Below are 24,373 nucleotides of genomic sequence, written 5' to 3'. Positions count from 1 at the left end.
AGGCAAGGAAAGATTGATGAATCTAAACCGCGAGACGTTTCCTGCGATTTACATACAGCAACAGGTCTCTATATTTAGTCTTAATAATAAAAGCTGTGACAGGGTACAGCAAATATTATGACAAGCCAATCAGCTCAGCTTTTCATTCATGGATTAATTTAACAGTTATTTTCTTGATTCATTGATTAAACAAAAATGCGAGAAAATTGTCATTTTCTGACATTGTTTTTTAGACCAAACAAAATACTTGTGGTTGTATCTGATTGTCCAAAAGCCAAAGACCTTCAATTTTCTTTAACAGAAAAAAAAAAGAAAAAAGCGAGAAATATCACAATTGAGTGGCATATACCACTGAATTTGGGGCATGTTTGCTTGAAAAATCAATAAATCCTTTTTGTGTTATTTAACAAATAAGCGTCTTTCTCAACAAAGCACGTGTGTCCGCTGCAGACGCAGAGACCAAACCCATTCTGGACCCACGGGGAAAAAAAAAACCGAACAAACAAAGTTGTTATCCCTCACACCTCCACTACTGAAAAGCAATCCCACATCGCTGCCCGAGTGCATATCTAAAACTAACAGAGACGGCTTGTTTGTCATGCATTTTCGACATTAAGTAAAAGCCAGATCATAGAACCCACTGTTGTAAAGAAGCTGGCAGCAACAAGTCCCATGTGTGATCGCATGCAACAGGAGGCGTCTACATACCACGACGTGCCATTCATTCATCCTTTTCAATCTACTTGTTCACGGTATTACCCCAGCTTAGTGCCAGACAAGCAAACAGACAGACGAGGGGGACTAGCATGCATTCGGCACAAAGGATCATGGTAAACAAAGTAAACAATTGCCCTCATACGATGGGGTCTAATCCCACTTAGGGTTATCACTGTAGGCAAATGCCACATCCATCCCTCCCTGCTCCTCATCAAAGATATCCTCCAGCTGCAACCCTCCCTCCGCCCCCTTGCTCGGCTTACCCCTTCGTTCTCCCCCTATCCTGACATTCACCCGTCGCTCTCTTTACTGGGTAACAAACAGAAGTATGGAAATCATTTTACAGCTTTATAGGCCCACTCCCGCTCCCTATTAGATCCTAACAACCCCCCCTCTCCCTCCCTCCCCTCCACCTTCACCTACTTTACCACTCCCCTTTCTCTAAATTAGCCGTGATTAATGTGTACGCCGCGCATTGGGCCGCCTTAATTAAATAACACCATATAATTAGGGGCCGATCTCGGAGCCCGTAAGATGGCGGAATGGGATCGTGCAGCGCGACCAAACATTCATGAAGTCCGTCAAACTCCCCGGGCGGTCACACTCCCCTGGTTTCACACAAACAGCCCTCTCCTAATCTGACAGTTACATTAAAATGCAAATAGCCCAGATGTGAGGGTTTGGTAACAAGTGAGGCTTACAGCTCCCAGGGTGCCACAATGGACAGGCTTTTTTTTCTTCTTTCCCCCTGCCATGATATAAGCCAGGTAACAGGTTGATAGCTGTTGACCTAGACGAGGCCGTTTAAATATTGGCACTGTTGAACATGTGTACGATTACACAGTCAGAAAATCTCTTGGAGCTGAGAGATAACAGCTTTGATGAATCCATTTTACATGAATAAATACTTGTCATCCGAAAAGATATACAATCCCTTATCAGTGATTGTTTACACTCCTGATAAGGGGTTGTGGATGTATCGCGGGATTTAATTAAAATCAAGCGCAAGACAGCCTTAAAAGGTCAATGAAATTTAAAGCATATTAATGAGCGAAGGGCACGGGCGGCATACAGCATCGGGGTCAGGGAGACAGATGCCAACACCCCCCCCCGCTCTCCCACACACACACACACACACATATACGCTCACTCTCATCATACACATACACGTCCCAGCTAACTTGAGGAAGGTGCGAGACGTGAACAATATGTGTGTGCGTCTGTGTGTGTGTGTGTGATTGCCCTGTCTAGAAGATCATCCCCTGCAGTGCACCATCATGGCTAGATGTCAAAGCCAGCTATGCCAGAATACCGACCCTTTCAAACCCCCTGGCAGTAATAATAGCTCACAGCGGCTTCTTCTTTTGGTACAAATAAAAAGGAGAAACACCATTCCCTCCCACAGAGGGGCCGCTGCAGTCACAAAGGGATATTGTACTTTTCCTTTGTGCTGTGGCTAAAGAGAAAACTACAACATACTTGCTGTGGGGTGAGGGGCTGGTTGGAGTAGTGTAGGGGGCGATGCAAATAGGGTTTGGACATGGATTAAAAGACTTTAAGTTTCACTGCATCATCGGGGCTGGACCGCTTCTCCCCATCCTCTCAGCCCCCCCCCCCCCCCCCCCCCCCCCCCCCCCGCCCCCCGCCCCCCGCTCGCTCACTCTGCTGCATCCATGCTATCGCAGCCGGGAGACTGTCTTCCGAGGGGCATCCTGGCAGAGTGTGAACATTGCTCTTACATGTCGGTTTTGAACAGAGATGTGAACACTAATGGTTTTTGGCAGGGCCCGGGTCCTCGGTGGACACACTGCTGGAGCAGAAAGAAAAACAAGCGGGAAAGCGGGACGGGAGAGGAGGGGTTTGGGACGAGTGCAGAAAAAGACCAGGTGCCTTGGCGGCGGGCTCAATCGCTTTACAACAGCACCATCTGTCTTTGTGGGGAGAGCCGTACATTGTCGGATAACTGACGCAGCTACAACGCATATCCAGAGCAAATAACCCTGGGTGAGTGTTAGGGTCGTGTGGGCCAGTTTAATTGTTTAATAGGCTGTTATGGTTGCTACTTTTTATATCTGGACAAGCGAGGCGGCTAATATGAGCAGAGTGACTTGCACATGTTAGATGGGTATAAATTATATATCGTGTTGTAAATTATTTATCTTCATCTCTCAAAACGCCTGAGTGACTCATTATTTTTTCCTTAAGTATTATCTGAATGTCACATAGTGAAAAACTCCAGACGGCAAAGAAATGCACTGACAGACTCAATAGGGCCCCCTTTTTCCTCGGCATTTCAAGGCAGAAATGAGAGGCAGTAAAACAAAAAAAAAAGGAATCCTCTTTGTGACAGATGCACTCAGTGCGACTGCAAATGTAACTTTTCCCTGAGCAAGCAGCATCGCTCGTCTCGGCGGGGCCTGCACCTCTCTGCTCCGCCGCTTGCTTCCTTTTTTCTCGGCCGGCCAGAGAGAAGGGACAAGATGGATGCCGGTGTCACCGCGCTGGCCGGAGTGACAGATGGGCCTGATTATACAAACGCATCCCTCTGGCCAGAGAAAAACACTACAACTTGCCTGCAAGCTAATAGCCTTCATCTGCCTGCACCGTATGGATAGTAATGCGTGTTGTTTAATTGGAAAAGCAGCACTGTATGTGGACAGATCCCATTACAGCCATGGCCTCCCTCTTGACAGCTTGTACCTGAATAGACACCTGCCACGCACGTTTTTTTATTTATTTTTTTACAGCCCCCCCCCCTCCAAACACACAAAATGGTAAATCACCTCGTGGCAACCTCGTGTCTGGATGGCTGGCTTCAAGGGCATGTTTTCCTACCCTTAGACGGACACATTGCAAATGCATAAACGGATTCCTGTCACTGGCTTGATGTGTGTGTGGGTGTCAAGCTCTGCAGCGCACAGTGGTTTCTCAGCAGGTAAGCCGGGGCAACAGGAGCAAAAACCAAGGCATTTAGCTAAGAGAGCTATGGCAAAACCACACCTTGGGTTTCTGGTCAAAGATATGTGAAAAAAAGAAAGAAAAGTCAGTCAAGATCATGGGAGAATAAGTGTGGATGCTGAAGGTGATCCTTCAGGATTAACCGCCCTCCTCTTGCATGCGCCTACCTGTGATTTAATGTCTGGGCTGATTAATCATAGTGCCATTGACTCTCTGTTTAGGCGAGACGTTTAGATCAATCACGCCCGCCAAAGGGAAGCGTACATTGGCTCTTACAAATGGGAAGCAGAGAATGAGGGAAAAGGGGCAGAGAGGAAGAGAGAAAGAGCGAGAGAGAGAGAGATTGAATGGCTTACTGCATGCTCCCAGCCATCAGCAGGAAAAGGTTGTAGATGTGTGAGAAGATGAAGAGGAAGAGGATGGCGCTGAAGAACATAGTCATCCAGGAGCCATGATCCTCGCGGAACATTTTCAGGCGCAGGTATCGACCTAAAAAGGAGGCATGACAAGGACACCGCTGTCAGTGGGGGTTCAAACAGCACGTCAACCTGCGAACATGTATGGCCACGAAAATGAAGATGAAAGTAGAAAAATTAGTCACACAGATCAATAATGTCCTCCTCCGTCAGACACGTGCCCTTTAAGCACTGAAATTAAGATGAAAGACCACTTTGAGGTGTCACTTCCACGGCCTCGAAGTAATTGTCTTTTCCTGACCAATTTCAACTGTCACCATTTCATCATCAAGCCCAACAGAAAATATTCCAGATACACATCATTTCATGCGTCTGTTGGACATGATGTCGGTGGCTTGATGCTCGCCTTTGTTGTCGTGAACGGAGAGGTCTTGCATGATTAGAGAAATTATTCAAACAATTGTGACCTGTGGTGTTTTTTGTTTTGTTTTTAATACAATCCTGGCTTGCAATCAAATTATTAAGATACATCTCTCCGGCAGAGCATGAGATTGATTCAGATATGCGCGCCTCTGCACAGAAAGCATAATCACGCGAGCTCGTTCTTCTGCTGGTGGCAGCGCTCATGAAGACAATGAGGATTTTTAGCTTGTTGTTGTACCTTGAAAATACTGCAGTTGGTGCTTATAGCTCCTCCGTGGCTCGCTATAAATATAATGACAGACTAATTAACTAAATAAACTATTTTGGTTGCCCCGAAAGGCAAACAAAAACATATTTATATCTTTAATTCGGGGACGTGTTTTTCTGGTCAGAGTGGCATTATGAAAAAGCATTACATAAGTAAAGTATAAATTATTTAGCCGTCTGAATAATAGCATGTGTGATGCAATTAGGGGTGCATAATATAATCGCATAATGCAACAGTCCTTGATCTACCTCCAACACTGCGGTGTGGAACAGAAGCAATCCACTTTGTACATTTAGGGTGTTTGTTACCACCACCATCACTCAGACCTGGGTCAAATAGGATTTGCAAATGAAATGGATAAAATCAAACAGACTTTTTTCTTTAAAAAAAAAAAAAAGTACAAATTCAAGCTACAGAGGTGGAGATATTTACACATGTTTAGTTGTTTTTGTGCGGACCAATCTTCAGAAACACTGGATCCTACATCCCCATAATGCAACCAATGGCATCATTTGGTTTGACCCTGGGAGACTGCTATACGGCCTTCAAGTTGATGGTTACACAACTGACTTTTTGGTTGCTCGCTTCTCTACTTGTACTAAGAAGAAAGAAACCAGTGAAAATATTCAACTGTGCTGGAAAACGCAGAATTTGGCTCAAATTCTTGGGTTTGTCTCCGAGCTAAAAATAATATAATAAAGAAGACGCATCTCAATGCAACTGTAAATAGGAGACAAAGATAGCTTTCATTCATCATAGTCCTACTCAATTATTACCTCTTTTTTTCAAATCAAAAGCTCAAAACAACATTGTCAAACCAACACTAACTCAACTTTTATTCTGTACTTCACCAAGCTTCACCAGAGTCATACATTTTCTCTGTAGCCGTCTCTGCAGGTCTCATTCTCCCAGTTAAACTTTCACCCGTATTAATAATTAAGGCATATCAATTTGATAAGGCCTCTAACATGTGAATAAAAAAAAACAAGAAGGGCCCTATTTAGAGGGCTACACCGGCTCTTAAAATGGATCTACTCAGTATTGGCAGATACCCACTATTAAAGGACGGGTTGGGGCCAAAGCTTGACTCCCTAATATGAACAGTCCTCACATAGTGAACCCCCATCAAGTGCTGCAAGGTTACTCATTTGACTGTAAATAAATACTCTATGAAGAAGCTTGGCTATACACCTTTGTCTCCACTACTTCACACATTGCTCACGCACACACACATGCACGCAAACACACACTTTGAGGCTCTCCCTCTGCTGTGATCTGGTGCCATCTTCCCAGGAACAACTCTTTGTTTTTCTCTCCTCCAGCTCAGTCAGCATCCCTTTGAGTTACAGCTCCTCTGAGAACGCATTGTGTTCGTCTCACACACACACACACACACACACACACACACACACACACACACACACAGAGAGAGAGAAAGAGAATGCTCCATTTATTTTCCCATTACAGCCTGGCTGGTTCACTCTCCAATAGTTTTACATGCTGTTCAATCCCAGCTTGCTCACTTTTAGTTTTTTTATCTCGCTGCGCACATAAAAACAAAGATGTTGATATTCCTCTGGAGATGAGGATCTTTATTGAGTAAAACTGTTATAATGAATGGACCTCCTGTTGTTGGTTCAAATATATTAGACAGACAAAGCCTTTCCATCTTAGTGAACAGCAGCTCTGTCTGCAGTCATAGTTTTAGAATAGAATATTAACTTCAATATCCTTAATAACACGAGCTAACCATACATTTTGAGGGTGTTTTAGCCAAGGCAAGGTGGCTCGGCGTGAGGCCGCACCATACGTCTTGCTCTGTGGTATTTCAGGGCTCATCACAGATGCATAATTGAATTGACTTGCATGGGTAAACTTAATTGCCTCAAGTGCCAATGAGCCCTGGCTTAGATGTAGGAGCCACAGTGTGTATCGGCAGATCTGACTTTTAAAGTAGCACGCCGCGCCAGCGAGCACAGCCGCCCTCTCCTCCCAGCCTATATGGGCAGGATTTAACTAGCGGGGTGATTCAGGACTATTCAGCCAAGCCGTTTGAGTCACTGCACCTCACGACAGTAGAAGGAGCCCGATAAGGTGTGATTCACGAGCACAGGCTGCTGCGAGGCTCAGCCCGGCAGGGGACGACAACAACAACAACACACTCTGACAAGGAAGCCACACGCACACACAGAAAAACTATGAGAGACATATGTTTTATCTCTTTCTTACTTTCACTCACCCACACAGCAAAGGCACCCACTAACAAGCTGCTGTATTACTCATGAGAATGCCTTTGCAGCTTGAATAATTATTGAAGGTATTTACAGAATCGTTCCTTTAAAGCTATTTATAGTGTTCCGTTTGGGATGAGCTCATATCCACTTCTAAATGAAAATCAAAACATGTAGCCGTGTCTCCATCTAGTGGTGATGAGCGGACACGCGCCGGAGAGCTGACTGGCAGGTATACAGACGAGCAGCAGCGTCTTTACAGTCAAAGCATTCTCAATACAATCGTAGACGTTGGGCAGAAAGCATTGGACCATTAGAGGGGACTTCTTCTGTCCTCTGAACGCCACATCTGGGTCTGACGTTGTCACGATTAATCGCATTTGTGGAAAATGAAAACATTATTGTGTTGTTTTTTTTAACTGTTTTGCTCTATATTGACAGGTGTTTCTATAAATTTGTCCCGCCTATTTATATCAACGAGGGTTTGCTAACCAGCAGAAACACTTCACTGCAGGACTGTTGTATTAGTTGTTGGTGTACCTAAAACACTAGCAACTGAGTGTACGTTCAAATTCACAGTAAATCTTAAGTGCATTACAACGTTTTTAGGATTCCCATCGTCTCAGTCCATCAAGGGATTCAAACTGCCAACATTATGGTTACCCGTTATCTGATAATGAGATCACATGCAATAATTCCGGGAAGTCACCGGATTTATAGGAGTAATCAACCCACAGAAGAACACAAACACAACTGTTTAACTAGCACAGGCCAGCGGTGAGACACCTGCACTGACGCACACAGACAAGCAATTACTGAATGTATTTTAGATGTTTCAACAGTGACTTCCTGTATCTCACTCACACACACACACACACACACACACACACACACACACACACACACACACACACACACACACACACACACACACACACACACACACACACACACACACACACACACACACGGGAGTGCAGCCAACAGCGCCTGACAGATGAGAAGCACACAGCTGGAGGAAGAGGAGGAGTGAAGGCGACCTGAGATGTGATCACCGTCTGCATTCATCATGATCCCGCTCCTCAACAGCAGCACGTCTGACACGGCAAACGGAGGTAACCATTCACCAACAATATTCTAGAGCTTTTACAAATAATGTATGATACAATAATGAAATAACTAACTTTTCCATTTGAAATATTAGTTTGGATTAGCTATTTTTCCATTTTGTTCCATTATTATTGTTATTTCAATTTCCTGGCACTACTGTTTAAATCGAAATACTGTCAACAATACCCTTATACTTGAATATTTGCTGTGTAGCTGTATGATTCAAGATCCAAGATGTTTTACTGTCATATGCACAGATAACAGTTATTCTATACAATGAAATGCTTATTTTGCTGGGTCCTCCTAACACACAGAATTAGAAAAAACTGAAGGTAAAAAATAAATAAAAATAAGGCACAAAATATAAAAGATAAAACAGTATTGCACAAAAAAGAATATATAATAATTATTATATTAATAATATATAGGGTTAGGGTGTTAGGGTAAACCAAAGGTTCTTAAATCACAACTCCTGGTGGAGTTGTGGAGCAGCTCGGTGTCATAAACCTCCATCCTCACAAAATAGGATATAAGACAAGGTTGAAATGTGCAAAACGTTCATTGTTACCATCTGCTCATTTGAAAAATGGATTCATTATCGGTGACATTGGCAATAGATCAACAGTCCTCAGGTTTCGATGTTTGCAGTAGACAGTCCAGCTCTCACTTCCTGGATGCGCTGGTGACGCTCTGAGACTGTGGCGATAGCTACCGTAAATAAAAAGGGCCCTGGGAGAGAGAGGCTGAACACGTCTTACTTAATGAACTGTCTGAGAGCAGGGCTTACTGGCAGTCAATAAAACAGAGGGAGACCTGCATTATTCTGGAGGTTATTCAAATATGATCTTATTAAACCCAACTAAAATGAGTATACCACTGTGTTTTATAGAACTTGACTTCCAGAAGTTAGACAGGATAATATTGAGCATATTTGGTCTTATTGTGGGAAGATAACTGTATTTATGCATCGTTTAATCTCTTGCTTAAAGGGAAGTATAAATGAGACCATTTTATATCATTTGCTGTGCATAACCTGGCAGATCTGAATTATTGTATGCCTTAAATTACCCCTATTTCACAGTTCAAAATGAAATAAATAATAGGATCACTTTGGCACTCTTGTTTGACTGGAGGTGTCTATTTTGAACATGTCGATGTCTATTTTAGATACATGTTCTAGACACAGATGACTATGCAGTCTATGAAAGATGAAGTCTGAAAGTGGGTATTTACTTGTCAGAGGGTGGAACAAAAGACACCATCGTTAATTAATTATGGGAAGTGCAGGAAGCAGTTATTTTGGAGCTTGACCTTATTCCTCAAAATCCAAGTTATTTCGGTCTCTGTTGCATTCTTTTTCAACTGCATCACCAAATAAAAAACAGCAATTTTGCAGAACCTCAGATTACGAAATTACATTCACCAACGGCAATGTTTTAAAAATGTAAATTTTCTGCACATAATAACTTTGAAATAAACACACTTTATTAATGTCAGGTAAGACTGTATACGGTTTAATACAAACGTAAACAATAATTGCACCTCTGCGATGAGGTGCACAGCAAACTCCAGTCTCCTGCATAAAAGTCATGTGAGTCAGTCTCACAAGCCCTCCAATTCTATGCAAGTACAATTCTAAAATGCTGGACTACTCTTTTATTGACCATGATAATACAGCAGCAAAATCTGACTCCTGTCCTTGAATCCCAGAGGTGCTTCTAGAGTTCCTGAACCAGTCAACAGTATTATGCGGCCAATTTCAGCACGGCCAATGGTATTGCTACATCCTGCTGGTCCTCTTCTCCTTTGCCCTCCCCGTGGGCATCCTGGGAAACGTAGCGGCCATGATCAACTTCTCCTGCTTCAGGAAAACCCAGAGCGCCAGCCATGTTTTCCTGCTGAACCTGGCCCTGTGCGACTCCGCCTGGATCCTCACCCTCCCCGTCACCATCTACGTCACCTTCCAGAGGCAGCGCCTCAAAGACATACAGACCTTCTGCCAGTTCAAGAAGATCGCCTTCAACTTCAACATATACGGCAGCATCCTCTTCCTCACGCTGATCAGTTTCGACCGCTACGTCGGGACGGTGCACCCGATCAGCTCCCTCCGCTGGTGGGGTGTGGGTAAAGCCAAGCTGTGCGCCGTCTGCGCGTGGGCCACGCTGATCCTGAGTTCCATCCCGGACTTATTCATGACTTTTGCTCTTCAGCGACCGGAAAACACCACCGTCTGTATGGACCACATCAAGGGCCCTTTCATGTATGTCAAGACCGTCACCATCATCAGAACACTATTAGGCTTCCTGCTGCCGTCTAGCATCATGCTGGCTTTCTACATAAAGACAGCTTGTGTGTTGAGGCATCTCCCAAGAGGCAGAAAGCCTAGAGGAGCCCAGCGGGCGGCAGGGAAGCCTCTGCGGCTCATCGCCGCTGCCATACTCGTTTTTGTGGTTTCCTTCATGCCGTACCACGTCATGATCGTCACCCTGGTGTTCATGAGGATCACCGACCAGATCACGCCGTCTAACACCAACGTTCTCTACGCCTCGTTCCTGTTCTTTGAGGCCATGTGCAGCGTAAGCAGCTGCCTGGACCCGGTGCTCTATATTATGGCTAGTGAGCAGTTCCAGAGGAAGCTGCTGGCCTTGAAGAGAGACGGATACAGGAGGCTGTGCTGCAGAGCCAGCAGGAGGGTTGGGGTGATTGGGTGACCGAGTGGACCCAGTGCATGACCATTTTGGCTATAGTTACCCTGGCTTTATTACTGTAAACATAAGCCAAACCTTAATGATACAATTATCATGGAATTCAAGAAGAAAAAAAATAAACTACTGTGGCTGATAAATAATCAGATACAATCTGGGTTTAACCTCATCATGGCAGGTTTTGCATTATAAAACCCTTTAATTACATTTTTCAAATGTATTGGACTTGATGACATGAAGTGTTCTCACCCTCATACGTGCTTCACCTCGTGAATCATCATCTGTGGTCTGATTAATAGACATCGTCAAAAGACATTAACATTGACTTTGCATGCAATCTACTCGTGAGAAAAATTTGCAACGCTTTTGGTGTGAACAACATTATATTGACAAACTCACATGATGGTTTTGTCATAATGTCAAATATTTTAACCAATGCCCTTCATAATTTTAGCCCAAATTCACATAAACATATTGCTATGTTTTAATCCGGGCAAACAAAACCAAAATAATTTAAATCTATGAAGATATATCAAATCCTCACACTTGAGAAGCTGGCATCAGTGAATGAATGTTTGCCATTTCTTCGCTTGATGAATGACAAAAATGATTAGCAGATTGTCAAAATATTTGCACATTAATTTTCTCTTGTCTGTCAATTAATGGACTCATCATTTCAGCTCTACACACAAGTTTAGCTTGTGTCCAAAAATGTGTTGTTAAATGTACCCATTTGCTCAATCCCATACAGATAAGTAACTAAATAAAGGGGCAATTTGAATAAAGGGGCGCAGATGCTTTCATACAGGCTCATTGTTTTCTGCACCTGTATCATAACAAGAAAGCACAGGTGAATGAACAGCGCTCTGTTATCTATTTGTATAGCTGGTGGGATTAACTGTTATAGTCTTATCAAGACAAATCTGGAAAAGCACCCACCAACACCTCCTCTCTAAATATTTTGCCTGTTTTGGAGTGAACTGGAAACCGCACATGGAAAATGTGTTAAAAAATGAACAATGAAAGCAGTAAACCCTGAGCTTTGAAAAACCAAAACATGGCTCATGTCTGGACAAACAGTGAAGCGATACCATCACAGCCATATTGATTCTTCAACTATTGATGGCGCAATCTTTCCATCTCAATCACTGCTCTTTGTATTATAGTCCAGAGCAGCTCTGCTGTTTTCGAGTGCGTCTGCTTTCATCTATTTTAGGTTTCAGCACGCAGCTCTTCTGTGCCCTGCTTTTTTCATTTGAAGCATCAGAACAACAATCCTGCAGCTCCTCGGGGATCCTAATGAACATCCTCCGTCAAACACAAACCCAGAGTGCAGAGAGTCCTGCCTGCATCTTAGCATGTGCACACTGCACACTGTAGCATCCCCATTCATCACACTTGTACTGGGCCGCGGCATCACGGGCTGGTTAGGGAATAGCCATGACTACGGCCACGAGCGACCCCAGAGATGAACTCCTCTGTAACTAAGCGTCTGGACAATAAATCAGAGCTGGAGAAATGACAACAGAATTCCCACCGCGGGAAGACTGCAGCAAGTCCAGTCCAGACACAGCACTGTACCAGAGAAGCTGTAAGAGGTCTGTTAGATCAGCTCATTTTGTTATTTGTGGCTCGACTTCAGACCGACAGTCATACATTTCAGGTAAATAAGCAATTTCCTTTTGGCTGGATTCTTTTGTTTGGTGTCTCTCGTCCTTATTGCCTCCCTGTGTGCTCTGCAAACACCTTTGTGTTTTATCCTTTACTGCAAGCACATGGAAATCAAGTTCACGCCACAAGTAAAGCGTATTAATAACGTCTTTGTGACAATGGAAAAGTATTGTGACGGTTTAGGAAATAGTACAATACATTTTTGGGGTGAAAAATGGAAATGTTTTTTACTTTGTAAACCTCATTGTAATGATTTGTGCGGAACTACACAAGATAAGAGCTAAACTACGCCAGCTACGTTTTGGGCCCCTTGGGGACATGCTGTAAAGACAATACTATGATAATTATAGTGTATATAATGTCTTATTATATTGATAATAAGACGTATTTTCATCATCGTTTAAAGTTGATATAGTGAACGTGTTAGCAAACATGTGTTATACCCATCCATCAGACAGGGAGCAATAATAGCATTCATTGAGATTCATGAAACAGTTAAAACCCAAAAATAGCTTAAAAAAAGGGTATCACACTTTTACAGAGGTTGCAGCTCTGCAGTCTCGTCTATACAATCAATGTATTTTCATATTACAGTCTTTTTTTCTTCTACTGCTAACATAAAAATGTTGATTAGAGCAGCTTAATTTTCACAATTCTACCGATTGTGCAAATATCATGAGACAAATATCACCTCATAGGAATGCAGACTGTATAGTTTGGATTTCCTGACAATAATCCAACCACACACTGTTCTAAAATCTTCAAAGACGTCAACATCCAAGAGACAGCAGCCTCACACGGTCAGACAGAAGTATAAATTCAAGCTGCAGCGCACTGCCACTAATAATAGTCATGAGGCTGATAATTATAACTGCAGATCATCTGTATACTGTAGATCGCCCCGGGTGACATTGCTATTTGTGGATTCCTCGGCGGTGCGCTGTACAGATGCAGAATACAGCTCAATGTAATGCCTTAAAAAAGTCAATCAACAGACAATGTATCTGAAACAATTGATAATTCAATGATCATTAAATGCAATAATGAAAGGATAAGCCTGAACCTTCTCATCAGAATAATTGATAATACAAGATAATTGTAGTTGAACTCCACCTTATATAACAAACATTGCAAATGTAAAATATGATTAATGTCTGGAAATGTGTGAGTTATGTTTGCGTGAACTCATTAAAATATGGATTCAAATGTTAGTCTTTTAACCTCAGTATGATGTATTGCTGAATATATATTCAATATTGTTAAATATTTGAGTTACTTTTGAATCAAATTTAATGGATTATTGGCACTCTTGGCATTTTTGCAAAACTTGTACAATACCTTCAGAAATTAATGGAAATGTACCACATTTGTATCTTCAGACTATTTTATTAGGACGTTTACCGAAAAATATGAATTTTCAAATTACGTGTAAGCACCCTTCGTTAATGTTTGGGTATAAAACTCGTCTGACTGCCTCCAAACGTCACCATCGTGGCTTCATGGCAGATGTCAGCTCTCTCCAAAGATCAGGATTTAAAACAGTTGGCTAATGAAAGTGATGTGGGCCGTGACAATTTATCACAGGTGAGTCAAATGTAATTAGTTTTTTCGCTGATTTGAAGGGTGCCAATACCACGGTCATGGCAATCTTTCAGTTTTAATAGTTTTTTTATTAACAGTTTCATTTTCTGTTCTGTACTAAACATGGAGTGTCTTCAGACCAAAGCTGTTTCACGCTGTTTTTGTTTTCAGTAGATATTCTCTATATGATGTACATAAATGTCATGGGTACCAATAATTGTGACCAGAATTGTAAACTTGCAAACCTTGTAAACCAGAAACTGAGACGCTGTAACTCGGAAATGTTTGTCATTATCATAATCCTTGTGGAATAATTTCCCGATGACAAATTGAAAGACTAATTGTTTCGACAGCCGTATGAATAGACAGACATTAATTCACTCTCAACAGCAACAAAGCATGCAGCAAGCTCTCCCGATCCACTCTTCCCCACACACACACACACACAACTCTGACCCGCAGCCACACACTGCTGTACATAAGCCACCGCAGCCATTGCGTGCAACAGTAATAACACATGACAGAACCCAGATGGCATCCTGCAGGCTACGCTCATCAAGATCAGGCAAAAGGGGACGAGAGGCCGTCCAAAAACAGAGCAACCAATGACACATCTCACACTCTTTAACGCACACAAAACGCAGAGCTCAGCAGAGACTCCAACGGCGTTAACAGCTCTGTGTTCGACGGCTTTCGGGTTTTCGCACATTACCGTCACCTTTTCTTGTGCTGTTCACGCTATTCTGGAGCCTTAAATGACTCCTCCAAGTAGAGATGAGCGGTCAGCGTTTGATTGAATGTTAAGTGTGTGTAATAAGATGCAAAGGAGGGTCTAATCCGGTTAAGATGGTGCTCCACGCGACTCAGAATTACCCTTCAATTTACCTTTTAGAAGTTGCACAGCCTTGGAGAGAGATATTAGCATAATATATTCACCTAAAGACTGAGGCAGCAAGAGAAAGAAATGAGAAGCAGTTTCACTTCCAATTATGGAGATGGAGTGAGATAGTCATTTACTGCGAGAGGAGGCCGACAATGTAAAGCTGGAGTGCTGCATCACTGCAGAAAGACCAAGCAGTTATGTATGAGACACTCGTTAGAAATATGATGTCTTTAATAACACATGTTTTATTTTTACAACATGATTGATCAATTCTGATCATAAGACGACCACATTTTTAAATTCAAGCAAAAGGAAAGTAGTCGTTTTTAGGACTCCACTGAGAGTTTACTAGTGACAACAAAGAAAAATATCACAGTAATGCTTGCTCTTCAAAAAAAAAGTCACCAAAATAAGACTAATTACTAAGATTTCATGGATTGCACTTTCAATGGTGAAATGTGTATTTATTTTTAAAGGAATAGTTTAACATTTTGGGAAATATCAATACCCCCCTCTCAAATTGGCCTATTTCAAACACGGCCAGCCTCATAGCTCACTTTAAAAGAAATGTTTCGATACCTTTTTTTTTCCTTACCAAAAACTAAACTGTACAAGATAACATTCAAACGCATTATAATGTTTGAACTGACTTTCGCCCCGATACAATGTTTTACTGAATAGAGCTTGAACGCATCGTAATGTAACTCAATGCAACCTCTGCCGACGTTAGCCGCAAGCTTCGTAAATTTAGCTGAACGGGACTGTGCCGGCAGCCAAATGGTGGGCAGCACAGTCCTGCTGTTTCTGCCAACTTCAACACAAATTTGTCGGTCACAATGTAGCATCATCAGGGGAAAAAAAGAAGGTGCACAAAAGGTGTTTAACCACAGCGGTGGAGTAGTAGTTTGCACATGTGCAGTACCGACCGAGCAGGATGTACAGATCAGGTAGCGAGTGACACGTGTTGCTCTTGTTCCTGCGTAGTGTCAATGAGCTGATACATTATATAATCCTTTTTAGACTTTCAATTTTTGTGTGGATTAAAACAAACATAATGTTTTAAGTCGTAATGTCGAGAGGTGCTAGCAGGCATACTTTCTTACCTTTGTACAGAGCCAGGCTAGTTGTGTATTTCCAGTCTTTATACTGGTAATACTACTAAATCGCTGATTTTTCCTTTAAATTCATAGGTTGGATGTGTTTTCAATGTCAATGGATTTCACATCTTCCATCCGCACATCATTTGACCTGTAGGGCTCTTATGTTGATGTTCTCATGGCGGTTGTCAGTGAAGGTTCAAGCATCCTTCGCTGTCACTTCCACTAGACTATGGAACAGATTGACATCTGCCAACATAAATCGACTTTTCATCAATCCATATCTATTTTGTAGTATTCAAGTATGTAAGAGTAGGGAATGTTTTACTTGACTTCCACGCTCACTTTTACTTGATCAAATAAACCTAATAACTGCTACTTACTTGGCTTTATTTTGTGCTCTGCTGAAAGCAGTCAGATTTGCTATAAATTATTTTAAAAAACATGTTCATACGATTACCATGTGGTAGAATCTGATAATGCTTATACTGCACTTCCACTAAAGTGAACAGCAAAGTCTTTGACCATGATTTGCCCAAAGGAGTCCATGTCTTGAAATTGAAAGGAGTCCCTCCATCTACTCCACGGCTCAACGCAAACAAAGCACATTCAAACCGAAATAGAAAACTCACAAACCCTGTGACCTAAGATTTAATGCAAACGTGTAATGACAGCTAGTCTCCCTCTGAATGACCAGAAGTCACTGGCTACGGCCCTCTCCATTAGAGATCACACATAGCCTTGAGTGGCTGAATGGAACAGCATAGGTTGTTCCTTGAACCTCAAATATAGTCTTAAATCATATAATCTGTCAGAAGCTATTCATCATCAAGAGTTTATACTGTTTTTCCTGCAACGGAGAACAATACTGTGCACCTCAGCCTACTCTAAATAGCAACGTGAGTGAAAAACATAACTGAATTATAAAGATTGCAAAGAAACCGTTATATGCGACAACTGGATTAACATTTGTGAGATTCTGAAGGGGTAAATCCTATATTGTGCCCAATAGGGGATAAAAAAAAAAAAAGGAAACACTAAAAACCGCTAGAGGGAGGAGGTGGTGCAATTCCCTGTGAAATCTTTTCTGGGCCATTTATAAATGATAGATGATTCAGGCGATGTGTCAGCTTTAAAAAACAATGTCTGTCTCCACAGTTTGGACAAATTGATTTGAAGTTAAGCGTAGCTGCAAACAGAATGAGCGGGAAAATGACTCCAGTTATGCGAGGTGATATATATATATATATATACACATTTGTCAAGTGGCATCAGAAAAAGTCATACATTTCAAAGTGCTTTTTTCCCCCATGTACTTAAACCCTTTGCATGGAGCGCGTTTCTATCCAGAAGTCCACTGTCGGCCTACATATCAGAGTGCAGGTCCGCAGGGCCTCGGTACAGACATCATGGTGTGCAGTAGGTGGGCCATGTGGGCCTGTGTGACAGATCTATAATAGATGATAGATTTTACAGTGGGCCTGGTGCTCCAGCACAGCTTATGCATTACCTGGGTTGCGATTACATAACTGCTTTACTGAAATGTTGTGCCGGGCACATCCCGCCTCTCCACAATCCCTTCCCTTCTCTACTAGAGATTCACTTCATCTGTCCTTTTCACAAAATACACACACACGCAACATCATCACTCTCTCGCACTTACAAATACACACACACCCACACACACACAAACAGACGCACAAACCATCTGTTTGGAGGCTTGTTGAAGTGCATTAGTTGTACCTGGCTGCAGGATGAGCTGTACTTGTTCTGTCCTCTGTACCCTCAAGCCAATGTAAGTGGTTAGACCCTGATCCAGATACACTGCTACTACAATGAGAAAATGCTAATGGTGCAGTAATATATTGAGGTTATCCGGCTTGCTCAGTATTGACTGAAAAAAAGTGTTCTGTTCGTGCTAAGTGGGTCATATAAATGATGCACACGGATGCAAATAACGTTTTAAAAAAGGGCAGGTCTCCTATATTAACAAAATAAAAAAATCCTCATCAAGCTCTGGTGGTAACTTGTCATGCATCTGCATTTTTTCATTTTTATAATTGATCTCATAGATTTCTGAACAATAATGTGTCTCTCCATTTGTCTTCCCCAGTCCTTTGCCCAAGTACACTTCGACATACGGACAGGAGGAGCCGGGGATTGAACCGCCGACCTTGTGGTTAAAGTGATTAAATATCAGTGTTCCGAACTAACCATCTAACTCCAAGAAAGAGTATTTCTTAAAATATTGACCCAAACCCAAGCTATGCATAGATAGATATAGATAACACCAGAGGTAAGTTAAATTTAGTTTTGTAAGTTGGGTCAGAAAACTCAAAGAGTTTATATCTACTGATGACATATATTAGTGTTTCTCAACTTGGTCTGGCTGGTGATTGGTTCGCGCCATCAAATTATGTATCTAAATAAAGATGACATATTGTATTTCAGACCTGACCAATTAAAACTACATCAAAATGAATTTCTCTTTCAGTATGTATGCATCAAGTAATCCCATATGGGTCATCCTGACCCACAGGAACACAGACTCTAAGAAAGGAAACATCCTAATCAATGAAACGATTGCAACTTGAGACAGAACAGCTGGTACCGTCAGACCCACGGTCCTCAAAGCCATTTTCCATTTCCCCGCCAAGTGAGGATTGTATATTTGCAGAAAGTATCATCATGCACTCGTGGCTCAGAAAAGACGATCACTCAGCGTACCCCCCCTCCCTCTCTTTCGCCGTGCTCTCCAATTATAGTCATTAATGGTTCATCCCTAAGAGATAAGCCAGGGTGGCCAATAATATCCGGGCCTAAGTGAGTTGTGAAGTGACTGGGAAATTAAATGTGTCAGTTAAGAAGGAACTGCTGCAGTTGAAACAAATGGCGGGCGGCTGAAATTGGAGTCGCAGCCTCATGAGAGGAGAGTGAAATGGAAAGAGTCGAGCCGTCAAGAGAGCGAGAAGAGAGAGAAAAGGCTGGGGTTGTAAGGCGAGGTGAGAAAGATGGCAGGAGGTGGAAAAAGAAGAGGTAATGCATCAAGGAGGGGCGAGAGGTGGAACAAGTGAGCAACAGGAGGAGTGACATTTGAAAAAAAATGTGGCTTACGGAGGTGATGGATGTTGTGTTGCAGAGGCTCGATCATAGCAGGAAAAAACATGTCTAATAAAAAAAACATTTATTTATGAGTGGCCGCATTCCATTTTGGTGTATCGGAGTCCTGCAAGCGTGCCTGCTCACCGGCAGGGCTTACAAAGCCGTTGCTGATGCGCAGTACTTTTCTTTCCATGACGAGACATTTGGACTCGTCAGCGGACACAACAAAACACCGTCATTAAAATGGGAACTCCGGCGACACATAAAAAGCATGTTTACGGTTCTTGGGAAACACTGCTGCATATGTGAAAATGACATTGTATAAAAAGGTTTTGTCGCTCCGGAGGTAGCTGCACAACATCTGAAAACTTGCCTCAAGTGGCGGCTTAAGATCACATTACCGGTTAATAGCATAACGCAATGGGGGCGGCAGGTTTTGACAGGTGCATAAAAAAAGATGATATCTCTGGTTCTACTGCATGGACTCACAGTGATATGTAAAAATGTCTGCCAGTGAAAAAGATCTATTGAATCCTTTTGTGGGATATCATCAAATAATGTATATTTTACCATTCACTTCTTTTACTGCAAGATACAAAATGGTTTCTCATGTCTAAACATCCTCTCCTAAACAAACACAACAGATAAAAATAGAGTTTTTTGTGGTTGGTGTGTTGTTTGCTTTGTGTTGTTCACTGCAGCCCACAGCAGCAGAGTGGGCGTGAGTAGATCGTGCCTCGTTAAAGTGGGTTACAAGCCAAAAAGGTAAAGAACCAACGATCAGGTACAAACGGGAAGAATAGTCCTGAAAACAAAGTCAACATTCTCCCCAGACTTAAAAATAAATCTTTTCCGCATTCAAACATGCATAAGGCATTGATATATGTACAGTACAATAAATATATTCCGCAGCAAAATAAATCTCTTATGTACACTATGGAGTTTGTAACGTTTTACAAATATTATTATAATTATAATGATTTAACCTTGCGGCAGCCTCACTTATGTAATACAACCTAGAGCTGAAACGATTAGTGGATTAATCAGTTAAGTCATTTCAGGTCATGTAAGCATAAAGTATTCCTTAAGCAAAAATAACAAACTTTTGGGAAGGGCATATTTGACTATTTCTGACATTTATGGAGAAGAAAAGAAAATGTTATATCATAGTAATCAGGATTGGACAATGGAAATACATGTTAGTTGCAGCCCTTCTAAAGTAAAAAAAAAAAAAAGAAAGGATTTGCAAGTAGTGTTTGACCCAGATCTGATGATAAGTGAGAAGAAAGGCAGAAAAGAGTTTCCGACCAAAGGATGGGTGTGGGAGCATAGATACAAAGATGAGATCTGCCTTTAATTTCATTATTTTTTGCAACAAAAAGAATTGCAGTATGAGTGGAAAGTGCTTTTTCTGGTGAACAGCCACAACAAAAACAACTCAGGAGGAAGGTTCCCTCCCTCAGCAGAGCCATTACTCTGCACATTCCCCTGCATTATTGTGCACATGACTTACCAAAGAGCCGGCGGTGGAATATAAACTTCCCGGCTATCATGCCAGTGATTATGGCCAGTATCCAGCATATTACTTTCACCGTGTTCCATCCCAGGCCCGGGTACTTGTTGAACAGGAAGGAGAAGCAGTTGCCCACCACGATCATGTGGGCCCCCGTCTGACTGTGGGAGATGGGGTCCTCGGCGAAGATGAGGAAGTTAAAGAAGGTGACGAGGTAGGCCACGAAGAGACGCGACCACGGGTGCTGGAAATAGTAGCGAAACTGGGCACCTATGTCCATCCTGCTGAGCCCCCCAGCCACACTACACCTGGGAGGGAGGGGGAGAGGGAGAGGGAGAGAGAGAGAGAGTGCTTCTTTCAGTCAGATTACATTACACTTGACTCAGCAGGGCAGATTAAAGTGAAAACATCCCTCCGACTGAGATTAGTGGTAGGAATATAACCGAGGTTTGGTGCAGATTGGGATTATGCTGAATTCAGGCAGCGCCAGTGTCAATAATGCACCTCCATGGAGATGTTTTAGTGCAAAGGAAGGCCATCAACGCTAAGATTATCAACCAAACAGTGACAGATGGCAACACAGCTAAATGTCTTTCTGAAAACAAGAGCCAAGAAGTTCAAACTTTAAAAGACTTGATTCGACAACAGTCGGTGAAACAGGCTGGGGTGCGAGTGTCATACCTGGATCAGGTAGAATCTTGAAGCTCTTAGCTGTAAAGCGCTGGCTTTGGAGAGGCTTATCCTCTCAGCCCGTCTGATCTGTGCTCCCCTCAAAATTATTGTGGCGGCTTTACGCCGACGCTTCGCTCGGGAACACCTGCCAAGCGGCGGCCCCCGCGTGAGTAACTTCCCAAACAGTCCACCCCTCTGGATTATTTAAAGCCAACAACGTTCATTCACCCATGAACTCCACCCTGAACTCCCTCGCTGCATAACCCACTGTGACCGGTCTGACTTTGCTGGACTCAACTTCCTATAAACCTGTTCCCTGCTTTGACACGGTTTCCTAAAATACCCCACAGTGGGGAATTTGGGATGATGAGACAGCTTCAGAAATAGAGCCGCCAAAGTCCCCCGCCCACCCCCCCATGTGGCTATTCAATTTCCCTGGCTTCATGTTTGTCTTGTCATTATGTGCCACCTTGGGTGGTGCAAAGCAAAGGGATTTCACTAATAGACTCAAAAATCATCACACTTTTCCATCTTCATCCCATTCTAACCATTAAACAGGAGGGTGTTGTGACAGGGGACCGGCTCCCCGTTATGGAGGCCAGATCCTTCTGGCTGGAGAGTCCCACACGTGCGTGGAGAGGCACTTAGCCAGAGCACCCAAAGGACACCCATGAAAAACAGGACAGAAAGGACTCATCAACCAGGGATACACAGGGTGGCGTAGGATAGTGGGCTGGAGAGAATGATGGGAATGCAACCAATACTTCCTCCTCCTTATCAACCAGCTGCTTATAATAACATCCTCTGAACTCCCCGGCTTTCCTCTCTATAAACCATAGAAATTACATTTGGACTGACCCAACAGAAACAGTCTCTTAAGTGCTGCAGGAAAATGCACTGAACGGCCCCACAATTCGTGCCAGATCTGTCAATTCCTGAATAGACAGCCGCGTTAAGAGCATAAGTCTGTGGCCACACACACACACACACACACACACACACACACACACACACACACCCTAATGTCAGAGGGGACGTCGCCAAATGTCACAGCGCCGACCGACCACACGTATATCTCAGAGATAACACAAGCTTGACTGGAATTATCCGATTACACAACTTTAATGTCGATGCACCCGGCGACATCTGGGACGGGCCGAAATTCGTGCCAGCCCTGCCAATTGTGCACGTGCGCGGCGGCAGCGGCAGACCCGTCGGCGTCATGAACGCACCTGCTCCACGCCGTGGTTCCTCTCGGTCGACAAGCCAGGGGGACGAGAAGCCCCGGTCCCGCACGGCTCTCCTGTCACATATCAAGCCGACCGCGAAGCTCTAATCATCCCAAACAGCAGATGACGCGGGTCGTGGGTCGTGGAGGGGATTATCCACGCGACCTGTTGTTGGTATACAACAGAGGTACCCCCAAATCCTCTGCCATTGTGCTGGAGCGTCCATGCGCCCGGTGTGGGCTAGCTCAGCCAGGCGGGCGGGCGCCTCGTCAGCGGCTTCCCGCCGAACGGTGCCGTTTCTGGGCTGTAATCAGGACGCTGCTGCTGCTGCTGCGGGGCGGATGGAGATAGCTGGGTCCACACAGCAAGCATAGCATCTGTGCAACGCAATGTAGCCGACACGCATTATTCACCAGCGTCAAGTCAGAGTCAGTACAGGCGGACCACTTCCGCTTTTGTCTTTCAAAATAAAACGAAACGGACATGTATATAGAGTAGATATTTGATTTTGGCTCGCCTGTCTATGTTATTGTCTAAGTATAATTTAACTTTTTACGTATAATCATTAATAGATCATTTGAACTCTCAACTGCACTATGTAAACATGCTTAAATGTCAATTTTTGCTGCTGTGGACTTCACTAACTCGATCATTTTTAAATGACACAATTCACACCCGTATTTTGAAGACGGGTTGACATTGTTTCCGGTGTTGCTCGGTGCGTTGTGACCGGTTCTGACCCACAGAGCTGATATTCCCTCTGGCGACAGGATGCTTTTTCTGCTGTAAAATCTATTCATTCATTTATTTATTTATTGAGGTGGAGTTGGAACTATGAGTAGGAGGGACATAGAGCAGGGACAGGAAGCCCGGTGGCTTCCAGATGTTGCAGGATTTCACGCTAAATACGATCTGCTGCCACGAGAGGCGGAAATCTCCCCGTTGTCACACGTCAGGGACCTAAATCAAAACGGAGAAATAACTGACTTACTTTAATCGTGCTCCAAGCACAGTTACATAATATGAAGAAGCAATGCAATCATGTTTTAGTATACCACTGTTGGTTACTAATGCCAGCAAACCCCGAGCCGAGAAATAATGTATTTTAACATTCGCAATTAAAAGCAAATATCGTTTATCTTCAATGAAGTTCAAATGAACCCATATTCCAATAAACCCACATGTGTTCACAATGTTGTTTTATTTGAGCCTAGTTTAAATACCCAACAATGTTCAATATAAATGTCTTGTGATTAAAATAAAACTGATTGCCGACTTAATAATTGTTAGGTTAATTGCAGCACATTATTATAATAGTAGTAATAATAAAACATATTATTATAGTAATAATAATAATACTTGTATTTATAAAATACATTTCACAGACAAAAGAGGTCACAAATGCTGTACAGTTAAACAACACAGTAAAAGCACATTAAAAGATGGAGTAAAAAAGACAATAAAACAAATAGTGAAAATAAATTTGAAAAAAAAACCAGATAAAACAGACAAAAGGCAGGTCATATCAGGTATTCAAAACAAAAGCCAGCGTAAACAGGTAGGTCTTGAGTTATTTTTTAGAAGGTCCCTAGGCAGATCAACCTTTGTTGGGCTCTACTTCTTCTCACAGTAAATGTTCCATCAGGTGAAGGCCACAAAGAATCCAGGAAGCAAACCACACGTAATGAAGTGGGCTCACTACTATGTGAGGAATATGCCACATGTGAGCACAATGTAAACTGATATATAATCTTGAAAAGGTTTTTGACCCAGGGCCTGTCTAAAAGACAGGGCCAC

The 24,373-nt window shown here is 42.8% G+C and overlaps 2 protein-coding genes across 2 annotated transcripts in view; one reads left to right on the top strand and one right to left on the bottom strand.

Moving 5' to 3' along the window:
* The window catches only part of tmem117 (transmembrane protein 117), a gene marked incomplete at both ends in the record, with an annotated part of 36,925 nt that extends 15,970 nt beyond the window's left edge, over positions 1–20,955 (bottom strand). Inside the window, 2 exons of the mRNA XM_079224268.1 lie at positions 4,032–4,164; positions 20,676–20,955. Of these exons, the coding sequence (XP_079080394.1) occupies positions 4,032–4,164; positions 20,676–20,955 (413 nt within the window). The remainder of the gene's footprint in view (positions 1–4,031; positions 4,165–20,675) is intronic.
* LOC306741697 (P2Y purinoceptor 1-like) lies at positions 8,083–10,834 on the top strand (the record flags this gene model as incomplete). Its single annotated transcript, XM_079224012.1, has 2 exons — positions 8,083–8,128; positions 9,834–10,834. 2 exons carry the CDS (start codon positions 8,083–8,085, stop codon positions 10,832–10,834), a joined length of 1,047 nt encoding a protein of 348 aa, XP_079080138.1.
* Positions 20,956–24,373: the final 3,418 nt, after the last annotated feature.

Source organism: Taurulus bubalis (genome assembly GCF_910589615.1).
Source record: "Taurulus bubalis genome assembly, chromosome: 9".
Lineage (NCBI taxonomy): Eukaryota > Metazoa > Chordata > Actinopteri > Perciformes > Cottidae > Taurulus > Taurulus bubalis.
This window is presented reverse-complemented; position numbering and strand designations above follow the sequence as displayed.